Raw genomic sequence first — 22,687 nt, 5'->3', positions numbered from 1 at the left:
TTGTGTGTTGGAGCTAAGCCAAAGAAGTGTCAACTTCAAATCCCAGAGCCCTTTAAAATTCCCGAATTAGGATGTGCTTTGTTGTCATTCCCATGGATGTATGTTTTGGCTTCTACGAAGTATGCAAGGCACGGTAACCATGTAGGACAAAAAGAATATCTTGCTGTATATAAATGAATATTTGAATGAGGGCAGTATCTATCCTAAACTGGAACGGTGGCTTTCTCACGTAGAAAATACTCCACTTTTCTTATTATATATTTTAAGATTTTATTCATATTACTTCATAAGAAAATCAACAAACATACTGCTAAAAAAGTATTTATGAAGCTGTTTACTACTCTCTAAGAAGAAAGCACAAGAAATTTGCAGATATAGAGGAGTAAAAACAAAAAACAGTCTATTTTGATATTATGATAAAAACAAACTCATCAAAAATGTGCAACCTCAGATTAAAAGTGATAAAGCAAGAATTACCATATTCAAAGACTCCATTTGGTTTAATTCAATCTATGATCTTTTTGATCTGGTTTTACATAAATAAGGATTTTTTAAATGGTATAAAGAGATGAAAAAAGTATTTGGTACTTTAAAATCTTTAAAAGTCAGACTACAGCTGATAGCTGAGTAACGTGTTTACTATTTACAACTTCCTCTCTACAGATACAGGTATTGCATTCCTTGTCTTTTAAAGTGTAACCTTATACATCTGTTGAGCACACATCTGGACATTTAGCCTAACTCATCATTTCCTTCTGTATGTCCAAAAACTGTCAGTTATTTCAGCTGAGATTCAGCCCTTGAGAGAATTGAAAAAGTTGTAACTTTCTTTTGCCCAGTTTTACAAACTCTCCACCTTTTTTCCCCAGGATATCTGTAAGTATAAAAATAAGCAGTCCGAATTCCTTCAGGCTCTGGAGAAAGGAGCACAGGAGGATGAGGGACATGTGCTGCATTAATATTTGCTTCTATGGAGTCAAGAACAAAGCCTTTATATGAAAGAACAGACACTGACTGTCCACACAGTTATAAAACAAGTATCTTTTTTTTGACAAAGGAAATACAATTTGAATGCAGGAAGGAGGAAGCTTTAGCACCAATGAGGCAGATTTGTACTTTCAAAAGATAAAGGTCTCATACTTCATAACGATAAATTTTTCAATTCGTCAAGGGAAAACTGTGTACTATATGATATAGCAAATGATTAAATACATTAATATTATTCCAAGTCAAGACTTTCAGTGTAAGAGAAATACAAATATGAAAAAAGCACAAAATGTCAAAATATTAAACTTCAATTTGAGATATCAATATGAAAATACATACACACCTACATATATTCTAGGTCCACTATAAGAGATAGAAAATTATCAACTAATGGTTGTAGGAAAAATAATAGATTTTTTTAAATTATCATAATACTCTCAAAATAAAATCCCGATAATAGTAATTGACTCAGGTGAGTTTCAAAAGTGGAGGCTGAAATTATTACATGAGATGTTTAATGGGAATAAGACAGATCCATGTGTCAACGTATAGATTAACTGCTAATTACTTTAAAAAATTGTAATCTTTAATAACTGATCTAATTCCTAATCGTCTTTAGGAAAATCTGTACTTTCCTCAAGTTACTGAATCCATTTGACATGCAACATTATTTTTCTAGAAATCTGTCATATGTTCTTTTCACACACAGGCATACACACATGTATAATATGAAAATAATTACAGATACATATTTGTGTATTGATTTCTTACTAATTACAAAGGGGAAAATGTACCTTTATATGTTTTGGCTAAAGCAATCATAATCTGTCATGATCTTACCTAATGGTGTGTGGCAACCTGTTTTACAGGCATCCTGATCTGAAGTGCCTCACATCATTTATGAAGTTTTCTCACCACAATTACTTACCCTGGATCCAATCAATCTAGAGTCCACACCTAACATCCATTGCAGATTACTCAGGACAGAGGGTAAAGTCAAGCAACACTGACAGACAGCAGTCAGATACCTCTAAAATGTGGACCATTTTACAAGACAACTGGGCCTAAGCACTTCAGATATAAATGACATTTTAAAATGGGGGTGAGAGTTTTAACCTCAAAGGTACAAAGAACCCCAAAGAAACCTATTGATTTGACCTATTTAAAAATTTAATAAAAGACGTTCTTGGCATAATTAGGAGAATTAAAAAAATGGCTGGACTATTAGATAATGTAATTTATTGTTTAATTTCTTAGGGATAAAAACTAATGTTCTTATAATGGATGATTACAAATGAAGTATCTGGGGGTAGAGTTATATTTCAACATCCATGGAAATTGTTCAATTATATACATACACAGAATTCTATCTATATTATTTAAATACATATTATTGTCAATTCACCTTTAAAAGAGCTAGCATGTTTCTTGTTCCAACTGTCAATATCTTCAATGAGTAATCAATGTTACTCAATTTAGGAAACACATTAGAGTAACTGAATTGCTTAAAGCAACATCAACAACAAACACAGTCAAGTTCCTCTCCCAAGGATTCTACCGTAAGTGGTTCCGTTTATAGTCTGGGTATCAATGTTTTTTAAAGCTTCCAAGGTGATTCTAACGTGCAGCCACAAACAGTATCACAGCACAAGTCAATCAGCAAACACAGACTGTGCTCTGGGCTTGAAAGGACAACAGTATGAGTACCGTATTGATTACAAGAGGAGAGAAAGAGGGTGAGCCCTGCTATATCCTAATGGAGATTAATTCTTATTTTCAACAATTTTTTGACACTTTAACAAACAAAATGCTAATTTTAAATTTTCTTTCCTACCAAAATATTTGAGGGTTTATATGTCATCAGCAATCTAAAACAAGTAGGTCGGACAGCTGTTGACATTAGTATATACCTTATTTAGTGAAAAATTAACTTCATAGAGGCTAGAGTAACAGCAAAGCCAGGAGACTCAGATCAATGGCCTCTGGTCAAAATAACCAGGCTCTGGAATGTCACCTCAGAGTTGGGCAAGTTACTTAAACAATATTTGTTTGAGTTTCCTCTTTCGTAAAAGTGCTGTGATAGAAGTCATCACCTGGCTGTTTCATATTTATGAAAATGTATAAGGAGCACTTAGAAACCCTGAGAAAGAGCTCAGTAAATGTTAGGTATTATCAGTATTATTTCATAAAGTGATATGTTTTCAAGGCCTAATAGGACAAGAAGGTCTGATACTTTGGCCTTAATATATTCACAAATATTTTTTGTTTACTATACCTAATTTGAGTGGAGAAGAGTCAAACTCTGGAGTCTCATAAGATTTGAAAATGGCAAGAAGACTTCTTGTCACCTGTAGAACATCCTACTTACATTTAAATTTTCATGAAATTCAGTGCTCATCCATTACCCACAATTTTGGCAAAACCACTCAGAGTGACACCCTCTAGTTCGCCCTATTGAAGTTTCTGATCTGTGAGTACACTGAAGTATGCATGTAGAGTCACTAAAAAGATGGTGGGTACTTAAGATCTAAGTAATGTGTATTGTCATTCCAAGAAGTTCCTGTTACATTGTGGTTATGTATTTCTTTATGTTGAAATATTCTTATTCATCTGCATTTTCATAAGACATTAATCAACCTCTTTTCTTGACATTAATAATTATATCCGGAGGTGGGGGAGGGATAAATCAAGCGTTTAGGATTAGCAGCTATACACTCCTTTATATAAAATAGATGAACAACACAGATCTACTGTATAGCACAGGAAACTATTTTCAGTATCTTATAATAACCTATAGTGGAAAAGAATCCAAAGAAGAGTATGTATATATATATGGATAACTGAATCACTTTGCTGGCCACCTGAAACTAACACAACATTGTAAATCAACTATACTTCAATTTTAAAAATTTACATCTATCCTTTTTCTTTTTTTTTTTTAACTAGAAATAAGTTATTTATTTAGCCGAGGGTAACATTTTTCTTTGTAATACTTATTTTTCTTAGAAATCATACTCATCGTCTCCATTGCATCATAATATTTTAGGTTTCACAGCATGAATTACTCTACTTCCATATTATTAAATTAAGTCTTAGTGAATCTATCCTTTTTCATATCCCAGCATTCCCACTGACATTTATCTAGTCAAAAAAATAAGCAATGATAACTTAACGTGCCTATGTAAGTATTATCTGGTTGTATTCTTAAATTACATGGTTTGCTTCCACTGTTTATTTTTAGTAAAGTTAAAAAAATTACAGATTACAGCTATAAATATGATTTATATATCACTGCCTGCATTCAGATATCTTCCGCTCAAACTCATTTGCATTCTTTTTCCTACTTCTGACTCATTAGACTTCATGTGCAGTTCACTACATCCTTTAACTTGAAGTTAGTTTTTTTTCCTAAGTAATATTATCATCATGGTGGAGTCCACAAAATTTTGCATAGTGACATATTTTCCCACTATATTTTTAAATTTCAAAAGAAAAAGCGATTACTGCTAATGAAATTGAATATGATGAAATAAGATTTCTTGTTGATTTAACGACCACCTGCACATCTGGTGTATTTTTCTGGGGCTTGTCTGTACTGTTTGTTTAACTCATGGTATAAGCACTTCACATTAGAGGATGTGTCCCCTCCAATACTTCAAACAGCTCGAAAGCACAGAGCTGGCACTGAACATTTGTTTTTAAAAATGATGCAGCACAAGCTGTTCTGCGAAAATCGACAGTTGTGACGTTTTATTTCATTATCAAGATCTGTGTGAACTGGGAGACAAAAAAAGTCATACACATACTTTAGAAGTACCTATAACACAAAATTACTTTTTGGAAAGCATTCTAAGAAATATGAGGCTTCAAATTGTAAGAAAGAAGACAAAGTCAAATTACCTACTAGTGTAAGAGAAGAAAGAACAAATCTGTCTTAGTGATTTTTTTCAAGTCATTTTCCAGGTTCTGGAAAAGAGATTTCAGTCTCTAAGCTGGAAAAACCCTTTGATAAATTAACATTTAATTAAGCTGAAAAGGTAACAAAAGGAACTTTAATATTTAGATAAAAAATATACATTCTAATGGATTTTGTTTCTTCTAAATTTTTTTTTACTACTTTTCAAACAAGCAAGGTAGAAATTGTGAAGTCTGAAGGAAAAAAGGGTATGAATAAACTTGACCTACCAAAAAAAATTCAAATTATATGATATTCACCTGTGGAAAGAAACAATTTTAAAAGAAAAGCACATTGTAATGTTATTAGTATAGCTGACAACTGTTCATCTAGGGAAAGTTTGTTAATAGCATGACTATGTGAGTGGAAGCCTACAACAGTCTTTAACCACTCCCTATTGTCTATGTATCTACAGCTGAGACCTGAAATGTTCATTTTCTTAGGTGTGCATCTTGTGAAATACAAAGATAATTCTGTTAAAATTGATAAATAAAAATCCGCATGACCTGTTTTACATAATCAAAATTCTCTAGCTTTAGTGTATAGGATATAACACGTGTGTTCATATACCCAGTGACACAAATATTTGCCAAATCCTTCAGGATCCCTCTTGAAATACTACTATTACCACCAGATAACAATGAGGAAAAAAATAAGTTTATATGAGGATAAGTAAACTTAATTATGCATGCTGATAAAGGCAACTATTTTGATAACTTATATATATATATAATATATATATATATAAACTATCATTTAAGGAAAACATTTAATATATTCATATTATTATATAAACAGAGAGACCAGACAACAACATAATAGTTAATATTTATTTTTTACTTACTAGTATCAAGCTCTTCCCTGTCTTCTTAATTGTAATACATTTAAACCTCACAATAATCCTATTGTTATTTGCATCTTAAAAATAAGATAAAAAAGAAAAGGTATACCTTGCTTGATATTACACAGAAGGTGGGAGAGCCAGGGTCTGGATCCAGACTCCAGAGCCCATTCCTTAGACTGTACTTACAAAAGCTGTCTCTGGGGATGGACTTAGGCACACATTTTATTTTCTATTTTGTGCTTTTTTTGCTTAATGATTTTTTTGTACAAATGCTTGGGGAAAAAAATGTCACTCCCATTTTTAATATGAATGTTGGGTTAATTCTTCTGGCACTCTCTCTCTTTGTACCTTCAGAATAAAGGAATTCAAATTCAAAAAAATACATTATAAAAAATGTCATTGCAAACCAAAATTAAAATCAGAAGTTTGTCTGGTTTTAAAATTGGTCAAACCCCCAAAATTATACATTTCAAACTAATTACTTTGATTTTTGTTTTTAATTTATAATTTGTACATAGAAAAATATTTTGTAATGTTTTACGATTTAGAAAAAAACAGTAAGAAAATATTTTGCACTTTAATTAAATATAACATTCTTTAAAATTAGAGTAAGAATTAATATTCTGTGCGATTCTGTGATGTATCACAGTTCATTATTTGTTCAAGCTTGATAACCCCATCAAATTGAAGGGATAGCTATTCCCATTTCACAAGTGAGGGAACACGTCATTGGCTCAAAAGGTGTCCTTTTTTTCCCCCACTGAACATTGCCTCTTCCTTGAGCCAGTTCCATTTATGCTCATGAAAAAAGAACATTATTGCTTTATTGGTCAACTGTGTTATTGTTAAGGACTAAATTGTGCCCTTTCAGAATTCATATGTTAAAGTCTTAACCCCCAGTGCCTTAGAATGTGACTATTTGGGAGATCGGGTTTTTAAAGACATAAATTAAGATGGGTTCTAATCCAATATGACTGATGTCCTTATAAAAGAGAATGTCAGGACACAGACACATACAGAGGGAGGATCTTGCAAAGACACAGGGAGAAGAAGGCCCACTAAACCCAAGGAGAAAGGACTCAGAAGAAACCAACACCAGTGACATCTTGATCTCAGACTTTTAGCTTCCATGATTGTGAGAAAAAATTTTTTTTGTTTTTTTCTTAACCCTGGAAGCAGAAAATTTCCCCAAAACATTCAACCTAATGCCAAGACAATCAATCTGAGTCCAAATATCCTAATCGGAAAAAGAAGAAAACTGATATGTTCCGAAATTGGGACAGAGCCAGTAGGCCAGCATGTTAAGGATGGCCAATTCCACACAAGTCCTCCTTAACAGTTACTTCTGGCCCTACAGTACTTTCTTTGCCAAGAACTACAATGTACATAAGAGAATTCCATGTTTCCTTCACAACCCACATCTATAGTCAGACTGAAGTTGAACTGAAAACAAGCATTAAAATTTATTAGCTTTGTGGCATTTTGCTTAACTACTTGATCGCTTTTTCTTCTCTGTAATCGGGGGAATAAAACTGATAAATCAATCCTCAACCCCACTCTCCACATTCCAGTCTACTCAGTCCTCAATATCCTCCTTCCAGATGAGTACAACTATTCACTCATTTTCTCAGGCCAAATTTTTGGAGCAATTGTGAATTTCCTCTTTACTATACAGTCCATATTAACAATGTCAGCAAATACTACTGGCTTCAACATATATCCAGAATCTGACCAATTCCCATCACCTCTGTTGATACCATCATAATCTAAGGTAGAGCCTTTAAAATTGGAGTATGCACTATAAAACTACAAAGGTTTGAAAGTGTATCATTTAATGCAATGATAGTTTTATGGAATCAATTTCCAGATTGTCAACATCCTTATGTACAAGCTCCTAATATCATATACCTAAAAATAAACATGCATACATAATATTCATTTTCTAACTTAAAAAAAAGCATAGCCACATATTATCTTAATATATTTCATTACCTTGGGATACGGAAGATTCTGAGGCACCAAGCAAAAGGCTATAACTAAATATTGGTTTGGGAAGACTTATATAAGGATTAATGAAGCTACCTCAAAAATCAGAGCTTTAAGTGTTTCAAGTCACAAACAGATTTCTAATAATAAATGTCATAAAACCAATTCACTGTATTGAAAATAGATCTTTTAAGGACTTGATTTCTTTGGAGCAGTTTTAGAGCCACAGCAAAATTGAGAGGAAGGTTCATAGATTTCCCATACACTCTCTGTCTCCCCCAACCCATTTAGGACACCCTCCATCAGAGTGTGATATTTGTTACAATTGATGAACATACACGGATACATCCACAGTCCATAGTCTACATTACGGGTCACTCTTGGTGTTCAAAATATATGGGTTCAAAATATAAGTGTATAAAGACATGTATCCATCATTCTAGTGTTACACAGAGTATTTTCACTGCCCTAAAAAACCTCCATGTTCTACCCATTTATCCCTTGTTCCCTACAGCCCTTAGCAAACACTGACCTTTCTACTGTCTTCATAGTTTTTGCCTTTTTCATAATGTGCATATAGTTCAAATTATACAGTATGCAGCCTTTTCAGATTGGCTTCTTTCACTTAGTAATATGTATTTGTCTCCTCCATGTCTTTTAATAGCTTGATAACTCATTTCTTTTTAACACTGAATAATATTCCTTTGTCTGGATATACCACAGTTTATGATCCGTTCACCTGCTAAAGGACATCTCGGTTCCTTGCAAATTTTGGAAATTATAAATAAAGCTGCTATAAAAATTCATGTGCAGGTTTTTGTGTAGAAATAGCTCTTCAGCACCTTTGGGTAAATACTAGAGAGCATGACTGCTAGACCATATGGTAAGAGAGAGCATTTTACTTTTGTAAGAAACCACCAAACTATCTTCCAAAGTGGTTGTACCATTTTGCATTCCCACCAGCAATAATGAGAGTTCCCATTGTTCCACGCCTTCACCAGCATTTGGTGTTCAGATTTTGACTATTTTAGTACGTGTGGAATGGTATCTCATTGTTGTTTTCATCTGCATTTTCCTGATGGCATATGATAAGGAGCATCTTTTCATATGCTTAGTTGCCATCTGTGTATCTTCTTTGGTGAAAATTCTGTTCCCGTTTTTGACCTATTTTTAAATTGGGTTATCTTTCTCAACATTGAATTTTAAAAGTTCTTTGTATATTTTAGATAATAGATGTGTCTTTTGTGACTTTTTTTCCTCCCCTCTGGCTTGTCTTCTCGTTATCTTGATATTATCTTTCATAGAGCACACATCTTCAATTTTAATGAAATCTAGCTTATCAGTTCTTCACAGATCATGCCGTTACTGTTGTATCTACATCATTCCAATACACAAAATCACACAGGCTTACTCATGTTATTTTCAAGGACTTTGATAGTTTTGTTTTACATTTAGGTTTGTTGTCCATTTTGAGTTAATTTTTGTGAAGCATGTAAGGTCTTGGTAAACTTTTGTGAAGCATGTAAGGTCTTTATATCAATTCACTTTGTCCATGTAGATTTCCATTTGTTTCAGAACTGTTTGTTAAAAAGACTTGCTTTGCTTCATTATATTGCCTTTGCTCTTCTGTCAAAGACCAGTTGACTATGTTCATGTGGGTCTATTGCTAGGCTCTCTAGTCTGTTCCATTAATCCATTTGTCTATTCTTTTGTCATTAGTACACTGTCTTGACTACTGTAGCTTTATAATATGTCTTGAATTTGGCTGGTGTCAGTCCTCCAACTTTGTTCTCCTTCAACATCTGGTCACCTCTTCTGTTCTTCTCCTTTAGTGTTCTGTGTTGGCTAGTAGTTTGTTTCTCCATATAAATGTTACAATCAACTTGTCAATATCCACAAATAACTTGCTCAGATTTCAATTAGAAATGCATGGAATCTATGGAACCATTTGAAAAGAGATGACATCTTAAGAATATGAGTCTTTCAATTCTTAAACATGGAATATATCTCAATTTATTTAGTTCTTCTTTGATTCCATTCATCAGTTTTTTTTAACCCGGAACTGTAGTATTTTATAAATGTTTTACCTCTGGATTTTTTTCCTATTAGAATGTAAACTCTGTAAGAGCAATGACTTTAATTTGTATACAGCTATACTCCCAGAGGTTAGAATTCCCAGTATCTAGTAGGTTCCCACTTAGTATCTGATGAACAACTAAATGCCTACTTCTTTGGATTGTTCTGCAAATGAAATTATATAGTGTGTTGTTTCATTAATATAAAGCACTTAGTTTAGTACCCAGCACTATGATGTTTATAACAACTCAGTAATAACAGTAATCCTTAAAAAGTATTAACAATATACCAGTCAATTTTCTAAGTATTTACTCATTTAAGCTTTATAAAAATTCTATAAGGTATATAGTATTATTAATCCTTTCAATAGATGAAGAAAATAAGACAGAGATATTAACCTGCTCCAAATCTCAGTTAATAAGGGGTAGTACTAGGAATTGAAATCAATTGTAACCTGACTTCGGAATCTACCTTTTCTACAACTATACTTGTTGCTTCTCCAATGGCTTTCAATAATAGTTGGCTTTTAATAGCAGTACTATTAATACTATTAATAGCATCCTTATATCAGGAATATGAATTTTTAACAGAATTCTATTTGGCTTTTATGTAACCACTTTGAGAAAGCACAGTCAGAAATTTGGAAATTTAAGAATTAGTCCAATGAGAAGGACAAAGTTTCATTTGTAAATTTTAGAATTCACCTCAAAATCATCTGTGCACTGCCCCACTATTTACTATAATAAATAACATTTATGTTAATATCTTTTACCCATAGTAGAATGAACAATTGGTGACGAGATCTGTTATTATCCAATGGTGCCTAATTTAGGGTTGATATAAGATACATTGTCATTAAACATTTGTTGGAGAAAACTAATGCATGAATGAATGGATGCATGAATGAAAAGTTTGTAACTGTAGTAAGCAGTCTCTAAGTTAATTGATGATTCTAGAAGAATCTTTACTTAGTGTATTCTCTTAGTATTTCACAGTACTTAGCCTTTTTTATTGTGCTTTCATATAATAAAAGCAAGTCAGTCACAATTACAATTGTTTAGTAAATGAAAGAGAATAGAATTTTACTTGATTTTGCCTTTTGCAGTCTAAAATGTTTGTGCTCAAATATCTTATTTGCTAATGCATCATATATGTTCAGTAAGAGAAGCTTTTCCAAATTCTTTTGAACAAAAACACTTGGGAAAAATGGGACAAATTGGTGTGGAAACACAAAAAAATCCAAATAGCCAAAACAACTTTGAGAAAGAAGAACAAAGCTGGAGGTATCATATGCCCTGGTATCAAACTACACTATAAAGCTATAGTCATCAAAACAGTATGGCACTGGCACAAAAACAGACAAATGAATAAATGGAAAACAATAGAGAGTTCAGAAATGAACCCACAACTATATGGGCAATTAACTACAACACAAGAGACAAGAGTATATAATAGTGAAAAGACAGCATTTTCAATAAACAGTGCTAGCAAAACTGGACAGCTACATGCAGAACAATCAAACTGGAATATCCTCTAATACTATGCACAAAAATAAATTTTAAATGTATTAAAGGTTTAAATGTAAGACCTGAAATCATAAAACTTCTAGGAGAAAACACAGGCAGTATTCTTTTTGACATCAGTCTTAGTAATATATTTTGGATCCACCTCCTCAGGCAAGGGAAGCAAAAACAAAAACAAAAAAAAATTGGGACTACATCAAACTAAAAAGCTTTTGCACAGAGAAGAAAGGTGTCAACAAAATGAAAAGGTCACCTACTGAATGGGAGTAAGTATTTGCAAAAGATATATCTGATAAGGGGTTAATATTCAAAATATAGAAGAAACTCATACAACTCAACATCAAAAAAACAAACAAAACCCAGTTAAAAAATGGGCAGAGGATCTTAATAGACATTTTCCAAAGAAGACACAATACAGATGGCCAACAGACACATGAAAAGATGCTAAGCATCACTAATCATCAGGGAAATACAAATCAAAACTACAATGAGGTATTATCTCACATCTGTCAGAATAGGTATTATCAAAAAGACAACAAATAATGAGTGTTGGCAAGGATGTGGAGAAAAGGGAACCCTTATGCATATTGGTGGATGTGTAGCCACTCTGAAAAACAATATGTAGCTATCTCAAAACATTAAAAATAGAACTACCACATGATCCAGCATTTCCACTTCCACTTCCTGAAACAGGAAGTTCCACAGCTGTTTCATTTATCCAATAAAAACAAAAGCACTAATTAGAAAAGGTATGTGCATTCCTATGCTTATTGCAGCATAATTTATGATAGGTAAGATATGAAAGCAACCAAAGTACGAATATATATATATATGCACTTATATATATATATAAACCACCAAAGTGTATATACGCACACACGCACACACACACACTGGAATATTACTCAGCCATAAAAAAGAAATCTCACCATTTGTGACAACATGGATGGACCTAGAGGGTATTATGCTAAGTGAAATAATCAGACAGAGAAAAACAAACACCAAATGATTTCACTTATATGTAAAATCTAAAAAACAAAACAAATGAACAAACATAACAAAACAGAAACAGAATTACAGATACAGAGAACAAACAGGTGATTGCCAGATGGGGAGGTGGGCAGGAAAGAAATAGGTGGAGGAGTTTAAAGTACAAACTTCCAGTTGCAAAATAAACGTCATGGGTATGAAATGTACAGTGCGAGGAATATAGTCAATAACTATTTAGTATCTTTGTATGGTGACATAACTAGACTTATCACGGTGATAATTTAAAAGAAAATACTTGGGACAAAATATCTGGTTTTTCCAGATTTTCTTTAGTTGAATATTGTTTCACTGAAATCCTGAAGTCCACCCCAAATCTAAGTTTTTCCCTCATACCTATGTTGAGCATCCCTAAATTTCTACACAAACCTCCATGTTGCTTTCTTAGAGTTGGTGTATTCATTCATTCATTAATTCATTCACTCATATTTTCTTGGTTCCTGAACGCTCAGTGTTTTTCATCTAAACTTCTTCACAAAACTGTGAGGTAAATAAAATCTATCTTACAGAGGTTAAGCCCAAGGTTATTTGGGTAGTAAATAGTTGTGTGCACAGGGGTATACACTTAAATCTCTTAACTCAAATTCCAGTGCTCTGCTATGTAGCAGGCAAGTGTACTAGGTCCCAGCACTAAAAGAATACTAGGTCCTAGCACTAAAAGAAAATCGGCATGTTCTCTGTCTCAAGTAGAGTCAGTCACAAGTCAGACGAGGCTGACAGATTAGTCTTTATTGCTGCCTTGCAGTTTTGTTTTGATTAATCATTTCACAGCTTTCTTAATCCTTGGAAAATATTACCACGGCCATCCTCAAATGTTCCCAACTATTCCTGGAAGTATTTCTCTCCTTAAGTATCAATGTTCAAAAATAGGCTGACGAAGATTACTGAAACTCTAATTCTTTATTATCACATATATGACTTCCCTGTTTGAAAGCATCTATACTCTCCACCCCTGGATCGTGGCCAGAATCTTTGTTTCAAACGTGCTTTTCATACATTATCTGCAGAATCTAAGAACACCAAAGGAAATTTAGACAGTGGGCTTCAGGGTGACTGCAACTGTCAGTAATAAGAAAAAAGTTATTTCTAGGAGGAAATTTCCTTCCAATGGTGCTCTCTGAGAGGAAATCATGATAGTCTTTCAGTGCATGCACATTTGGAGTGCTCCTACAAGCAAATTTTTAACATTAGACATAAGATAGTCCCTATCATTGAAAGAATTCAGAGGAAAATGGTCGGCATAGGTGCCAGACTTCTTAGTATAAAGTAGTGACGGGAAACTGGAGGTCACAGACACATTGATGGGAATACCAAGGCTTCCCTTATACATATTCTGATTGATGACTACTCCAAGAGCTAGGAGAAGGTGAGAGATCAGGGAGAAAAGCGAGATGAATGGCAGCAACTAGGCCAATGCAGAGTGGACTTCACCCCTCAGTGATCCAATAAAAACACAACTACCCTGTATTTATTTTTAAGTGAGACATAATATATAGCAAAGAGTTACAAAAATATTAGGTATATTTTGGTGTTAAAAAACAGAAACACAAGTGTAGCTGAATGTTAAGTAACCTATTTTTCAATTTAGACCACAATCCTTGCACTATCATAAAAAAGAACAATTTCTGATTGATGTGTATGCTTCTTTTATACAATAATGAAAATTAGAATTATCCAAATTTAACCTCTCTAAACTTCAGAAAGAAATGAAAACTTTACTAGGTCACACACAAATGCTCACTTAATCACAACAAAGTTTCGGGAATAAATGTTTAGCTAATTACATGTGCAATCAATGCCTCCTAATGAAATAGTAAAAGTATAGTCAGGTGAATTCTAATTTACAATCCTACATAACATGTAGGGAGACTCAGTGTGTCAGTCAGGGTCTAAATAAGAGACAAAAACCACATAGTAATTTGAATAAGGAAAAGTTATATAGAGAATCATGAACTACTAAAAAGGTAGTTAACTACTAAAAGAGGTAAACAAGTAGTACAGAATTAGCAACCACAGAACACAAAGTTTGCCTATAGAGCTGAAGGAGAGTGAGCATGGCAGCTACTTATCGCTTTAGAAGTGGCCCCTATCACCACAATCACCAAGGCTAAGAGTCAGACATCTTTGTAGAGGGGGTGGCTACCACAGTAACCCTGCTGGCACCTGGGAGATTTGTCGAAGTGTGTGGGTCCCAGAAGGTATGGGATACAGGTGGTCCTCTGGCATACTTCTCTAGAGGACAGAGGATCTTACCGGAAGTGACAGGCTACAGCTTAGCCATGAGGTGAGCACTAGTAGGTTCCCTACATACCAATCTGCTAAGTGCCAGTGGAAAATAGCGCTCTGGAAAATGGAAACAAAGTCCCTTCCTCCTGTTCTGGCTTTGCAATATCCCTCTAGACCCTTAAATTGGCAAAGCCTAACATCAAGTCAGCTAGCAAAGGAGAAAGGTCCATCAGGTCCACCTCTTGTAACACACGACATAGCAAAGAAGGTTGTGGAGAAGACAGGCGATGAAATGAGCAACTGGCATGCGGGCATTTCCACCATCCTTGATTGTGGAAACTGATAGAGGTAAAAATCTGTGCAAGGTCACATGTTGATGCTTACAGCCACAAATGGTAACTTCATCGTTCCTATTTCTAAATTTGGTTACTCATCATGTAATTCTGACTGCAAATTATTCATCAAAAAATCATATCGGTGGCATCACTTTACTAACTTTTTACTGAGATACAGATAAAGTACAGAAATAGTACAGATTAATACATTTTTACAAACATATACACTCATGTAACCAGCACCCAATGAATCTGTTACCAGTACCCTGGAAGGCTCATTCTTCCTGCACCTAAGCAGTAATCACTTGTATTTTAAATGTTCTCTTAAAATTTCTTACTCCTTTTCTTGTTAGATGTTTAGCACAACTAATAGGATGTACCAAGAAAAATAACGCAGCCTTTGTAATATAGATGAAGCATACAAGAAACTACTTTTGAGACCTATTTAATTTTATCATTCTACATTTCTTTCTAAAGTAGTCTATGGAAATTATGATGCTACTTTTGTTTTGCATAAATTGCTAATATTATCATATTCTTTTTCATTTTTCCAGAGGAAAAGGGAAAGACATATAAAGAACACATGCAGCCGTAAACAATCCTCTGTCATTATGCAAAGAAACAGAGGTGGAATTCAAGTTTTTGCGAATAAAGTCTTTTCTACTAATACCAAAGTACCCCCTTGGTGTGAGAGAGTTCTACATGTATGCAAACAGACAAGCATTAACAACAAGTCCAAAAACCCACCAATAATTTGGGTCACTAAAGAAGTAAGTTAAATATATGCAAAACCAAAATTTAAATATATAATTGTTTTTCTTCAAAACTCATAGCATTTAACATGTTAACAAAAGTGGAACGTATTTATATTATATCATTTTATTGCAAATAATGAAAGGAAAGTAACACATTCATTAGGAAAAGCAAGATTTAAAAAAAAATATTTTAAGACACTTGGATTTTAGAATAGTTCAGCTTTTCCGTTGAATAAATTTAACCAATTAATCACCATGGGCTCAGTAAACCAAGAGGCTCAAGAAACTTGATATTACTAATTTTTCTTATCCCTCTGTATTTCTAGATTTCTAAATCCCTGTTTTAGTATTTTACATTATCATATAAAATTTAAAAACCAATTGTTATATTGAAATTTGACACATTCAACTACATATTTTATTGTTTTCCAACTAGCTTTCCATCACAAGTCAAGTCTTTGAACTTATGATTAGGCTTTATAGCCTGAAAGTGGTGAGTGTTTTTCCAGAAGGTTTTCAGATTTTTTTTCAATGTCTGCCTACTGGATTTGGTTCCAAATTTTCTAATGGGAAGCATACTTTAAACAGCCTTGATTCCATGTTTTCAATATACTATTTTACTTTATTGCTCTTCCCTAACTGAGAGCACTTACAATCAACATATTTTTCAAGTTTTATATTTGGTAATATGTTGTTGGTTCTTTGTTTCCTGTTACAATGGGCTTTCAAAGATTAAGCGAATTTGCAGATTTTTCCAAACAAACACATCTGTACAGGACAGTGTGATATTAGAAGGTTCCTGAAATTAAGTAATACAATGTAAATGCTTTCTGCATTACCCATTTGCTGCATGGAAAGTGAGGAAGATTGCCAATAGGTTTATTTTAAGGAGAAAACTACTATTTTGAAATGAAATAGTAAGTTTACTGCATAGACTGTATTTTATTCTTAATCATGTTCAATTTGGGAGCATCCTCTTACATTTATCACAAGGAAATGATGTCAGGAGTTGATGACCTATTATTTTCAAAGACAGAGGTTTACCACACAAAATAAATAACTTTTTCTAGTTTATCTGCTCACTCCAAATTGTTTTAATGAATTAACACTCTTTCTAGTTTCATCAAGGGTGCAAGTTTAAAGTGTTTAACTAAATAATGCTCTGTCTAAGGCTTAGCTGCGTCAAGCACAATGCTGTCCATGTTACTCCTATTTCCCTCCTCCTCGCTTGGGAAGGACATTTGGCCACACAAACTCCTACACACACAGCTCAGTTATTCACCCTGATCTCCGGGCTCTTCTTTCCATCTCCTGTCTATTTTTTATTATTATTCCAGGTTTCTTCCTCTTCCTTCCTTCCTCCCCACCCACTCAACCCAACTACCACTGAAACTACTGCTCTTTAGTAGTTTTTCCAAATTAGCACTTTCCTCCATTTCCCTCCAGAAGTATGTGTGCTAACCTAATTCCTCCCTGGAGACCACTTGCTCACCTTAGCTCTACAGTCATTCTCCAGCCTCCGCTTATCCCTACAGAGGTTTAGACAGCTCCTTGCTCTTCCATTTTCCTTTCCAGAACAAAACATTTCTTTGGAAGATGCAGCCAGGAATTCCAAAAAGCAAATTCAGTGAACTAGTACTGTCAGAGAGCTCTGTAGCAGATGAGAAAATTTGCAAAGCTGTGGTCTTACTAAAGTGCATTACGGCTAGCGCCGAGCAGATTGCATTCTCATTTGTTATGTGCAAGTACTGCCAAGATCTGGAATCAAGCTTACCTATGACAGCACACATTACCTAGGATTCCATGCTGTTACAAAGCTCTTCTCAATGACCCTCGATAACTGGGATCTGAAGTTTGATATTGTGTGCAAGTGCGTGTAGACTCTACCAAGCATGTCATCATAAGAACAACGTAAGGCAATACATTAAAAAGTAATGCTATAGCCATCACTTTCCAAACAGTTTTTTAAGTAAATTAGATACAAGACATGTGGAAAATGTACCTCTAGTAATTTCACTTTTCTTTCCAGCATTGACTTCAGATTTTTTCCATTTAAATTGCAATGTAAACTTTCACTATTAATCTTTAGACACTGTAAAATAGACTGTTACTCATTTAGTCATTCATTCAATACATATTTACTGAATATCAACTATGTGGCCAACACAGTTCAACATAAGATATCAATAAAGCCTGGGTTTGCAACTTACCGTGAGCCATGCGGTGGAACCAGTAGTAGCCAAAGTCAACTCCCAGGAAAGTTAAATACCAAGTCCACGGTGAGTCCCAGGGCAGACTGAAGAGCCTGTAGTTCTCCCAGATGTAAATATAACTAGTCAGTTCAATGCTCTTGAAAAACAAACTGGAAAGATAAAATTTACAAGCAATAATTATACTACATTTGAGATTTAAAACTGTGCTAAAAAATTTAGATAATATTTAAAAATTAATATGTTCACATATAAAAATAAAATCCTTCTCCCCTTCTTTGTTTCTTATTGGTCTATCATGCCTTTAAGAGGGTCAGTCTCCTTGGAATCAAAATGATTCACATGGTGTTTCCTTTTGTTTCATAGGCATCATGGATGCCAGCTATTGTTGCTCTCAATTTCATGGAATTAAGGGGGTGTTTCTTTTTTGTCTCCTAAAAATACTTTTCATGGAATATGTATCACATAAATGTAACAGTATGACTTCTTTTCTGTGATTTCCATGTCTAAAGCTTCATGAAGAACACAATAAGAGTACTTTTTAAGGGATATATAAAAGACAAAATTATAAGTAGTATCTTTTTAAAGGGGACTGTGAACTGCCTAATACCTTAAAATACGTTAAATTGTAAAGTTTGCCTTTAGAATAAAGTTGCTTTTGCTAATTCCGTTTCTCTCTTCCTCTCTACTCTCTCCTTCCTCTCCCTTTCTCATACACACACACACACACACACACACACACACACACACTTTTAATGTTTTATAGATTTTATACTTAAGATCACAAATTGGATTATCATGGCATTTCAGTATTTCTTTTAGTAATATAAAGTACAGCTCTCAAAATGTAAGGGAACAATCTTCCCCTAGAAATAAAGTATACAAACCTAGTTAAGATAAACAACTGTTTTTAAAACCCAGACAGAATGTGTCTTGTCAGCCATTCTACCAAGCTTCTATAAATTCTTATTTCAAGAACTTTTAAAAATATATGTAACATACTTTTTTTTTAATGTAGCATTTTTCTTTTAAATTTCCTGTGATCAAATTTAAGATCAGATAAGATAATTACTCCTTTATCACTTTTATGAATTTGGTTGATTTGACTTTTCTATTTATCATTAACATGTAAAATAAGTTGATTATTCTACCTAATAAAGGTTTATTTATAAACCATGAACAAGTGAGGAAATCCTTAAATCCTAATTTTAAATAAAAGTCAAAGCAGCAGCTCAAGTTAGTATATTGTTAAAATTCATTATTTTAATAGTATTTATTTTACACAATCCGCTTCTATGAATTAGCTTGTAACTGGGTCATTTGGAGACCCAGGTCTTTAGTTTTAATCTACTTTTGACTTTAATTATAATACAATTTTAACTGTAATTTAATAACTTTCAAAGTGCCTTATATTTTGAATCCTTCAAATCATTATTTAATTAAAAATATAAAACACTAGGCTACTTCACAACAGCATTAATATAAATAACTAATAGAAACGCCAAATGCTTACACTTTCAAAAAGGATCACACATCATCAGATCTTAAAACTCAGTTTTCAATTTAAGATTACTATGGGTTTGTAAATTGGCCCCCATACACGCAGGGCAAGGAGAGACAGAAGAAAGAGGCAGAACACTCCAGACTGGGAGGTGGCAGTTCTAATAAGCAAGGGAACTTACAGAGGAGGTTTGTCTTGGGTGGCTGCAAGATGCGTAAGTCTCCACGCTCTCCCACCAGAACCTTAAACGTTTCCAGAAAGGTCTTAATTGGGTTCAGTCACTTGTTTAGTCCAGATGGTCTCAACAGCATCTTACTCTCTTAAGGTTGCGTCCCTGAAACAGCTGCTAGCATGGGAATTGTAGGTGGAACTTACATTCCACGGATAGGGAAGTGGGTAAGGGAGAAGGTGAGGGTAAGGGCGGTCTGCTTGCAAGTCAACCGGTGGTCGCATCTTCTCTAGAATCTCCTCCAACAATTATATCGTTGGAAACAATAATTCTGTCCCTAAGTATAAGTCCTTGACCCAACGGGACTGCCTACCCAGAACTCCTGTCACAAATCAGGCCATGCCCTGGATACTCCAAAATCCCCTGTCACAGTGGCCCTGAGCCTGCTTCCAAGACCTGTGTGGGCCTCTCTCCTGGTCGAGTCCTCCAGAGGGCCAACTTGTGCAGGTGTGTAAAGTCCTGGACGTGACCAGTTAGACAAAAGAGGTTTTTGGGATGTGCAGACAGAGCTGGGATGAGCAGTCTGGGAAGGCCACACACACGTGTGTGAGCTCCCTCACGAGACCGACAAGCCAGGGGCCAGGGGTTGTCGTACTGCTCTGGAACTCTGAGGCATTCAAGAACTTGAAATTTAACATGTATCTTCCAGTATGTTATCCAGGTTATTTATCAACGTGGGTGGATAGAACAAATTTTATTTTAAAGCACGTTAACTTGATAACTTTTGTACGTTTGAACTTTTGAATAAGATAATTCTTTGTTGTAGAGCTCTGTCCTGTGGAAACAGTTCCCCAAATTATGAAATCTTAAAAAGTGCTCCCTGGTACTCATTGGTAGATGATTAATCATATAAAGTTGAAGTTTTAGTTTTTTTTAAAAAAAGGTGAATAATATCAATTTTATATAGTTTAACCAAATAATTCTCAAAAACATAGATTCTACAGTTTGATGCTGGTGCCATTTGGACCAGACAATTCTGTTGGGAGGCCTGGCCTGTGAACTTAGAATGTTTAGCTGCATAACTGACCTCTGTTTACTAGATACTAGTGGCCTAGCTCCCCACCCTAGTTGTGACAAAAAATGTCCAAATGTCTCCTAGGGGCAAAAGTGTCCCAGTTGATAACCCTAAAAAACACTGATTCAGAAAGAAAGAAATGCAGCTTAGAAAATGCAGCAAAAAGTTGAAATAACCTACAGGATCTTTTTACATCAGCTTTAGGACATGATGTCAAAGCAGATCAATTCCTGTTATCATTCAATCATTCAATAAATTCGTAGTAAGAGCCTGGGTGGTGCCAGGTACAGCACAAGAAAGGGAGGACACATTAAGGAGGAGGACAGATATAATCACCTGCCTGATGAATGGCCCATCAATTCAGTATCTCTTTTTAAAGTTGCTATCTTTCTTGTCAGTCCCAGCGATAACTGAAATAGGCTTTTAGATACCAAGACTTCAATAAAAGACAAAGGGTCCCTGGAAAACTTCCATTTGTAAAACAAAAGGAACCTGCCTGCATTGAAATTTTTTTTTTTATTTCCTGTACAGGTGCCAGGTCTTGAGCAGACACCCAATTTATTATTCTGTCATCTGACTTATTAGGGTTGACACAAATCGAGCTGAAATATGCCTGACATACTACAGTCAAGGCTTTTTCTTTTTTTTTTTTTTTTCACACTTTAGCACGAAGCCAAACTTTCCTCAAGGTGAAGGGAAAGAGGGGAGAAGCTGTGGGAGTTAAATTCCCTGCTTTCTATCAGCAAGATGAATATGATCCTCTTCCATCATAGAAGGGGAAAAAACAGCCACAGAGTGCCCACAACTAAAAACAGCTCAGCAAGGGACACAGCTGGGAAATGATTAGCAAGTTCTGGAAAGCCCTTGATTGCAGGAAATAGCACCTACGTTTTTTAAAATGTCCCCACCAGACCTTGAATCATAAAGCTGAACTCTCTTCCCAATTCCTGCGTTCTCTCCCAGCCCTCAGCCCCAGCATGTGACTCTGCGCTCTGGAATTCAGACTACAACTCTCTAACTCCCATCCTGTGGGATGAGACATACGTAATATGTATGCATAGAGTGAGCTTACTTTACCCCCTGGAGAAGGAATATTGGGTTGTACAAGGGGCTGTGAATAACCAAATGCGAAACCCCTTTTATTCATTAAGCTTGTATGCAAGACCAAGAAAATGATCTAAATATAAGGGGATACTAGAATCTGCTAATCAACAACCTGTATGTGTACAGAGAGAGAGGTTACTGTTTTCCAAATGCTTTATAAATTTCCCCCCAATTGCTGTTTCTCTTGGGTCTTAAGTATGCCTGTTGGCAAATGAAAAACAGCTCATTTTTTATGTGTTTTATGTAACATCTTCTGTCAATACTAGAAATTTGTCCTGTCAATGTTTAGTGACTGTAATATTTGGTAAGATACTAAAATACTATTTCAGTACTGATCCTGGATTTTAAAAATATGTAAAGTTAATTTATAATGTAGAAATTTAAAAACAGTAAATGAGAATAAATATTACTTGGGGACTGAGAATTACAAAGCTAACTCGTTATCAAAGTCATCTCAGTTTGAATGTTCCCATCATCAAAAGTAGAAAGGTACCACTGGACACATCCTTCATCCTTTATCTCACGGCTACTTTCAGATATGAGAGCATTAGGCTGAATGGACTCTCACATTATCTAGCTTTCATATCCTCTCATTCTCTAATCATGAGTCAAGCAAATGAAATTTGATGTAATGCTCTCATTGCAAACTTCAAACTTCAGAGCAACTTTCAGAGTAAGCAGAATTACGTACCCGGTACTCACAGACATCTGCCAACCTGCACGATTTCATAACTGTCATTAGAGCTGTGTGTGCTCTCTGATTTGGCCAGATTATGCAAAATTGAAATACAAATATTAGACATTTTTATTTCTAATAATTTGCCATGTATTAGAAAATAAACCAATATTTAAATGAAACCATTCTATATACCCTTACAAGTTCTGGGAAGTTAT

The 22,687-nt window shown here is 34.5% G+C and overlaps 1 protein-coding gene across 3 annotated transcripts in view; it reads right to left on the bottom strand.

Moving 5' to 3' along the window:
• AGMO (alkylglycerol monooxygenase) overlaps window positions 1–22,687 on the bottom strand; it is a 314,274-nt gene that overhangs the window by 256,485 nt on the left and 35,102 nt on the right. For all 3 annotated transcript variants that reach the window (XM_031674224.2, XM_072964907.1, XM_072964908.1), the window contains exon 5: window positions 17,945–18,096. In XM_031674224.2, the coding sequence (XP_031530084.2) occupies window positions 17,945–18,096 (152 nt within the window). The remainder of the gene's footprint in view (window positions 1–17,944; window positions 18,097–22,687) is intronic.

The sequence above is a fragment of the Vicugna pacos genome, chromosome 7 (genome assembly GCF_048564905.1).
Source record: "Vicugna pacos chromosome 7, VicPac4, whole genome shotgun sequence".
In the NCBI taxonomy this organism is placed as follows: domain Eukaryota; kingdom Metazoa; phylum Chordata; class Mammalia; order Artiodactyla; family Camelidae; genus Vicugna; species Vicugna pacos.
The sequence above is the reverse complement of the archived record's forward strand: the minus strand, read 5'-3'. Positions and strand labels throughout refer to the sequence as shown.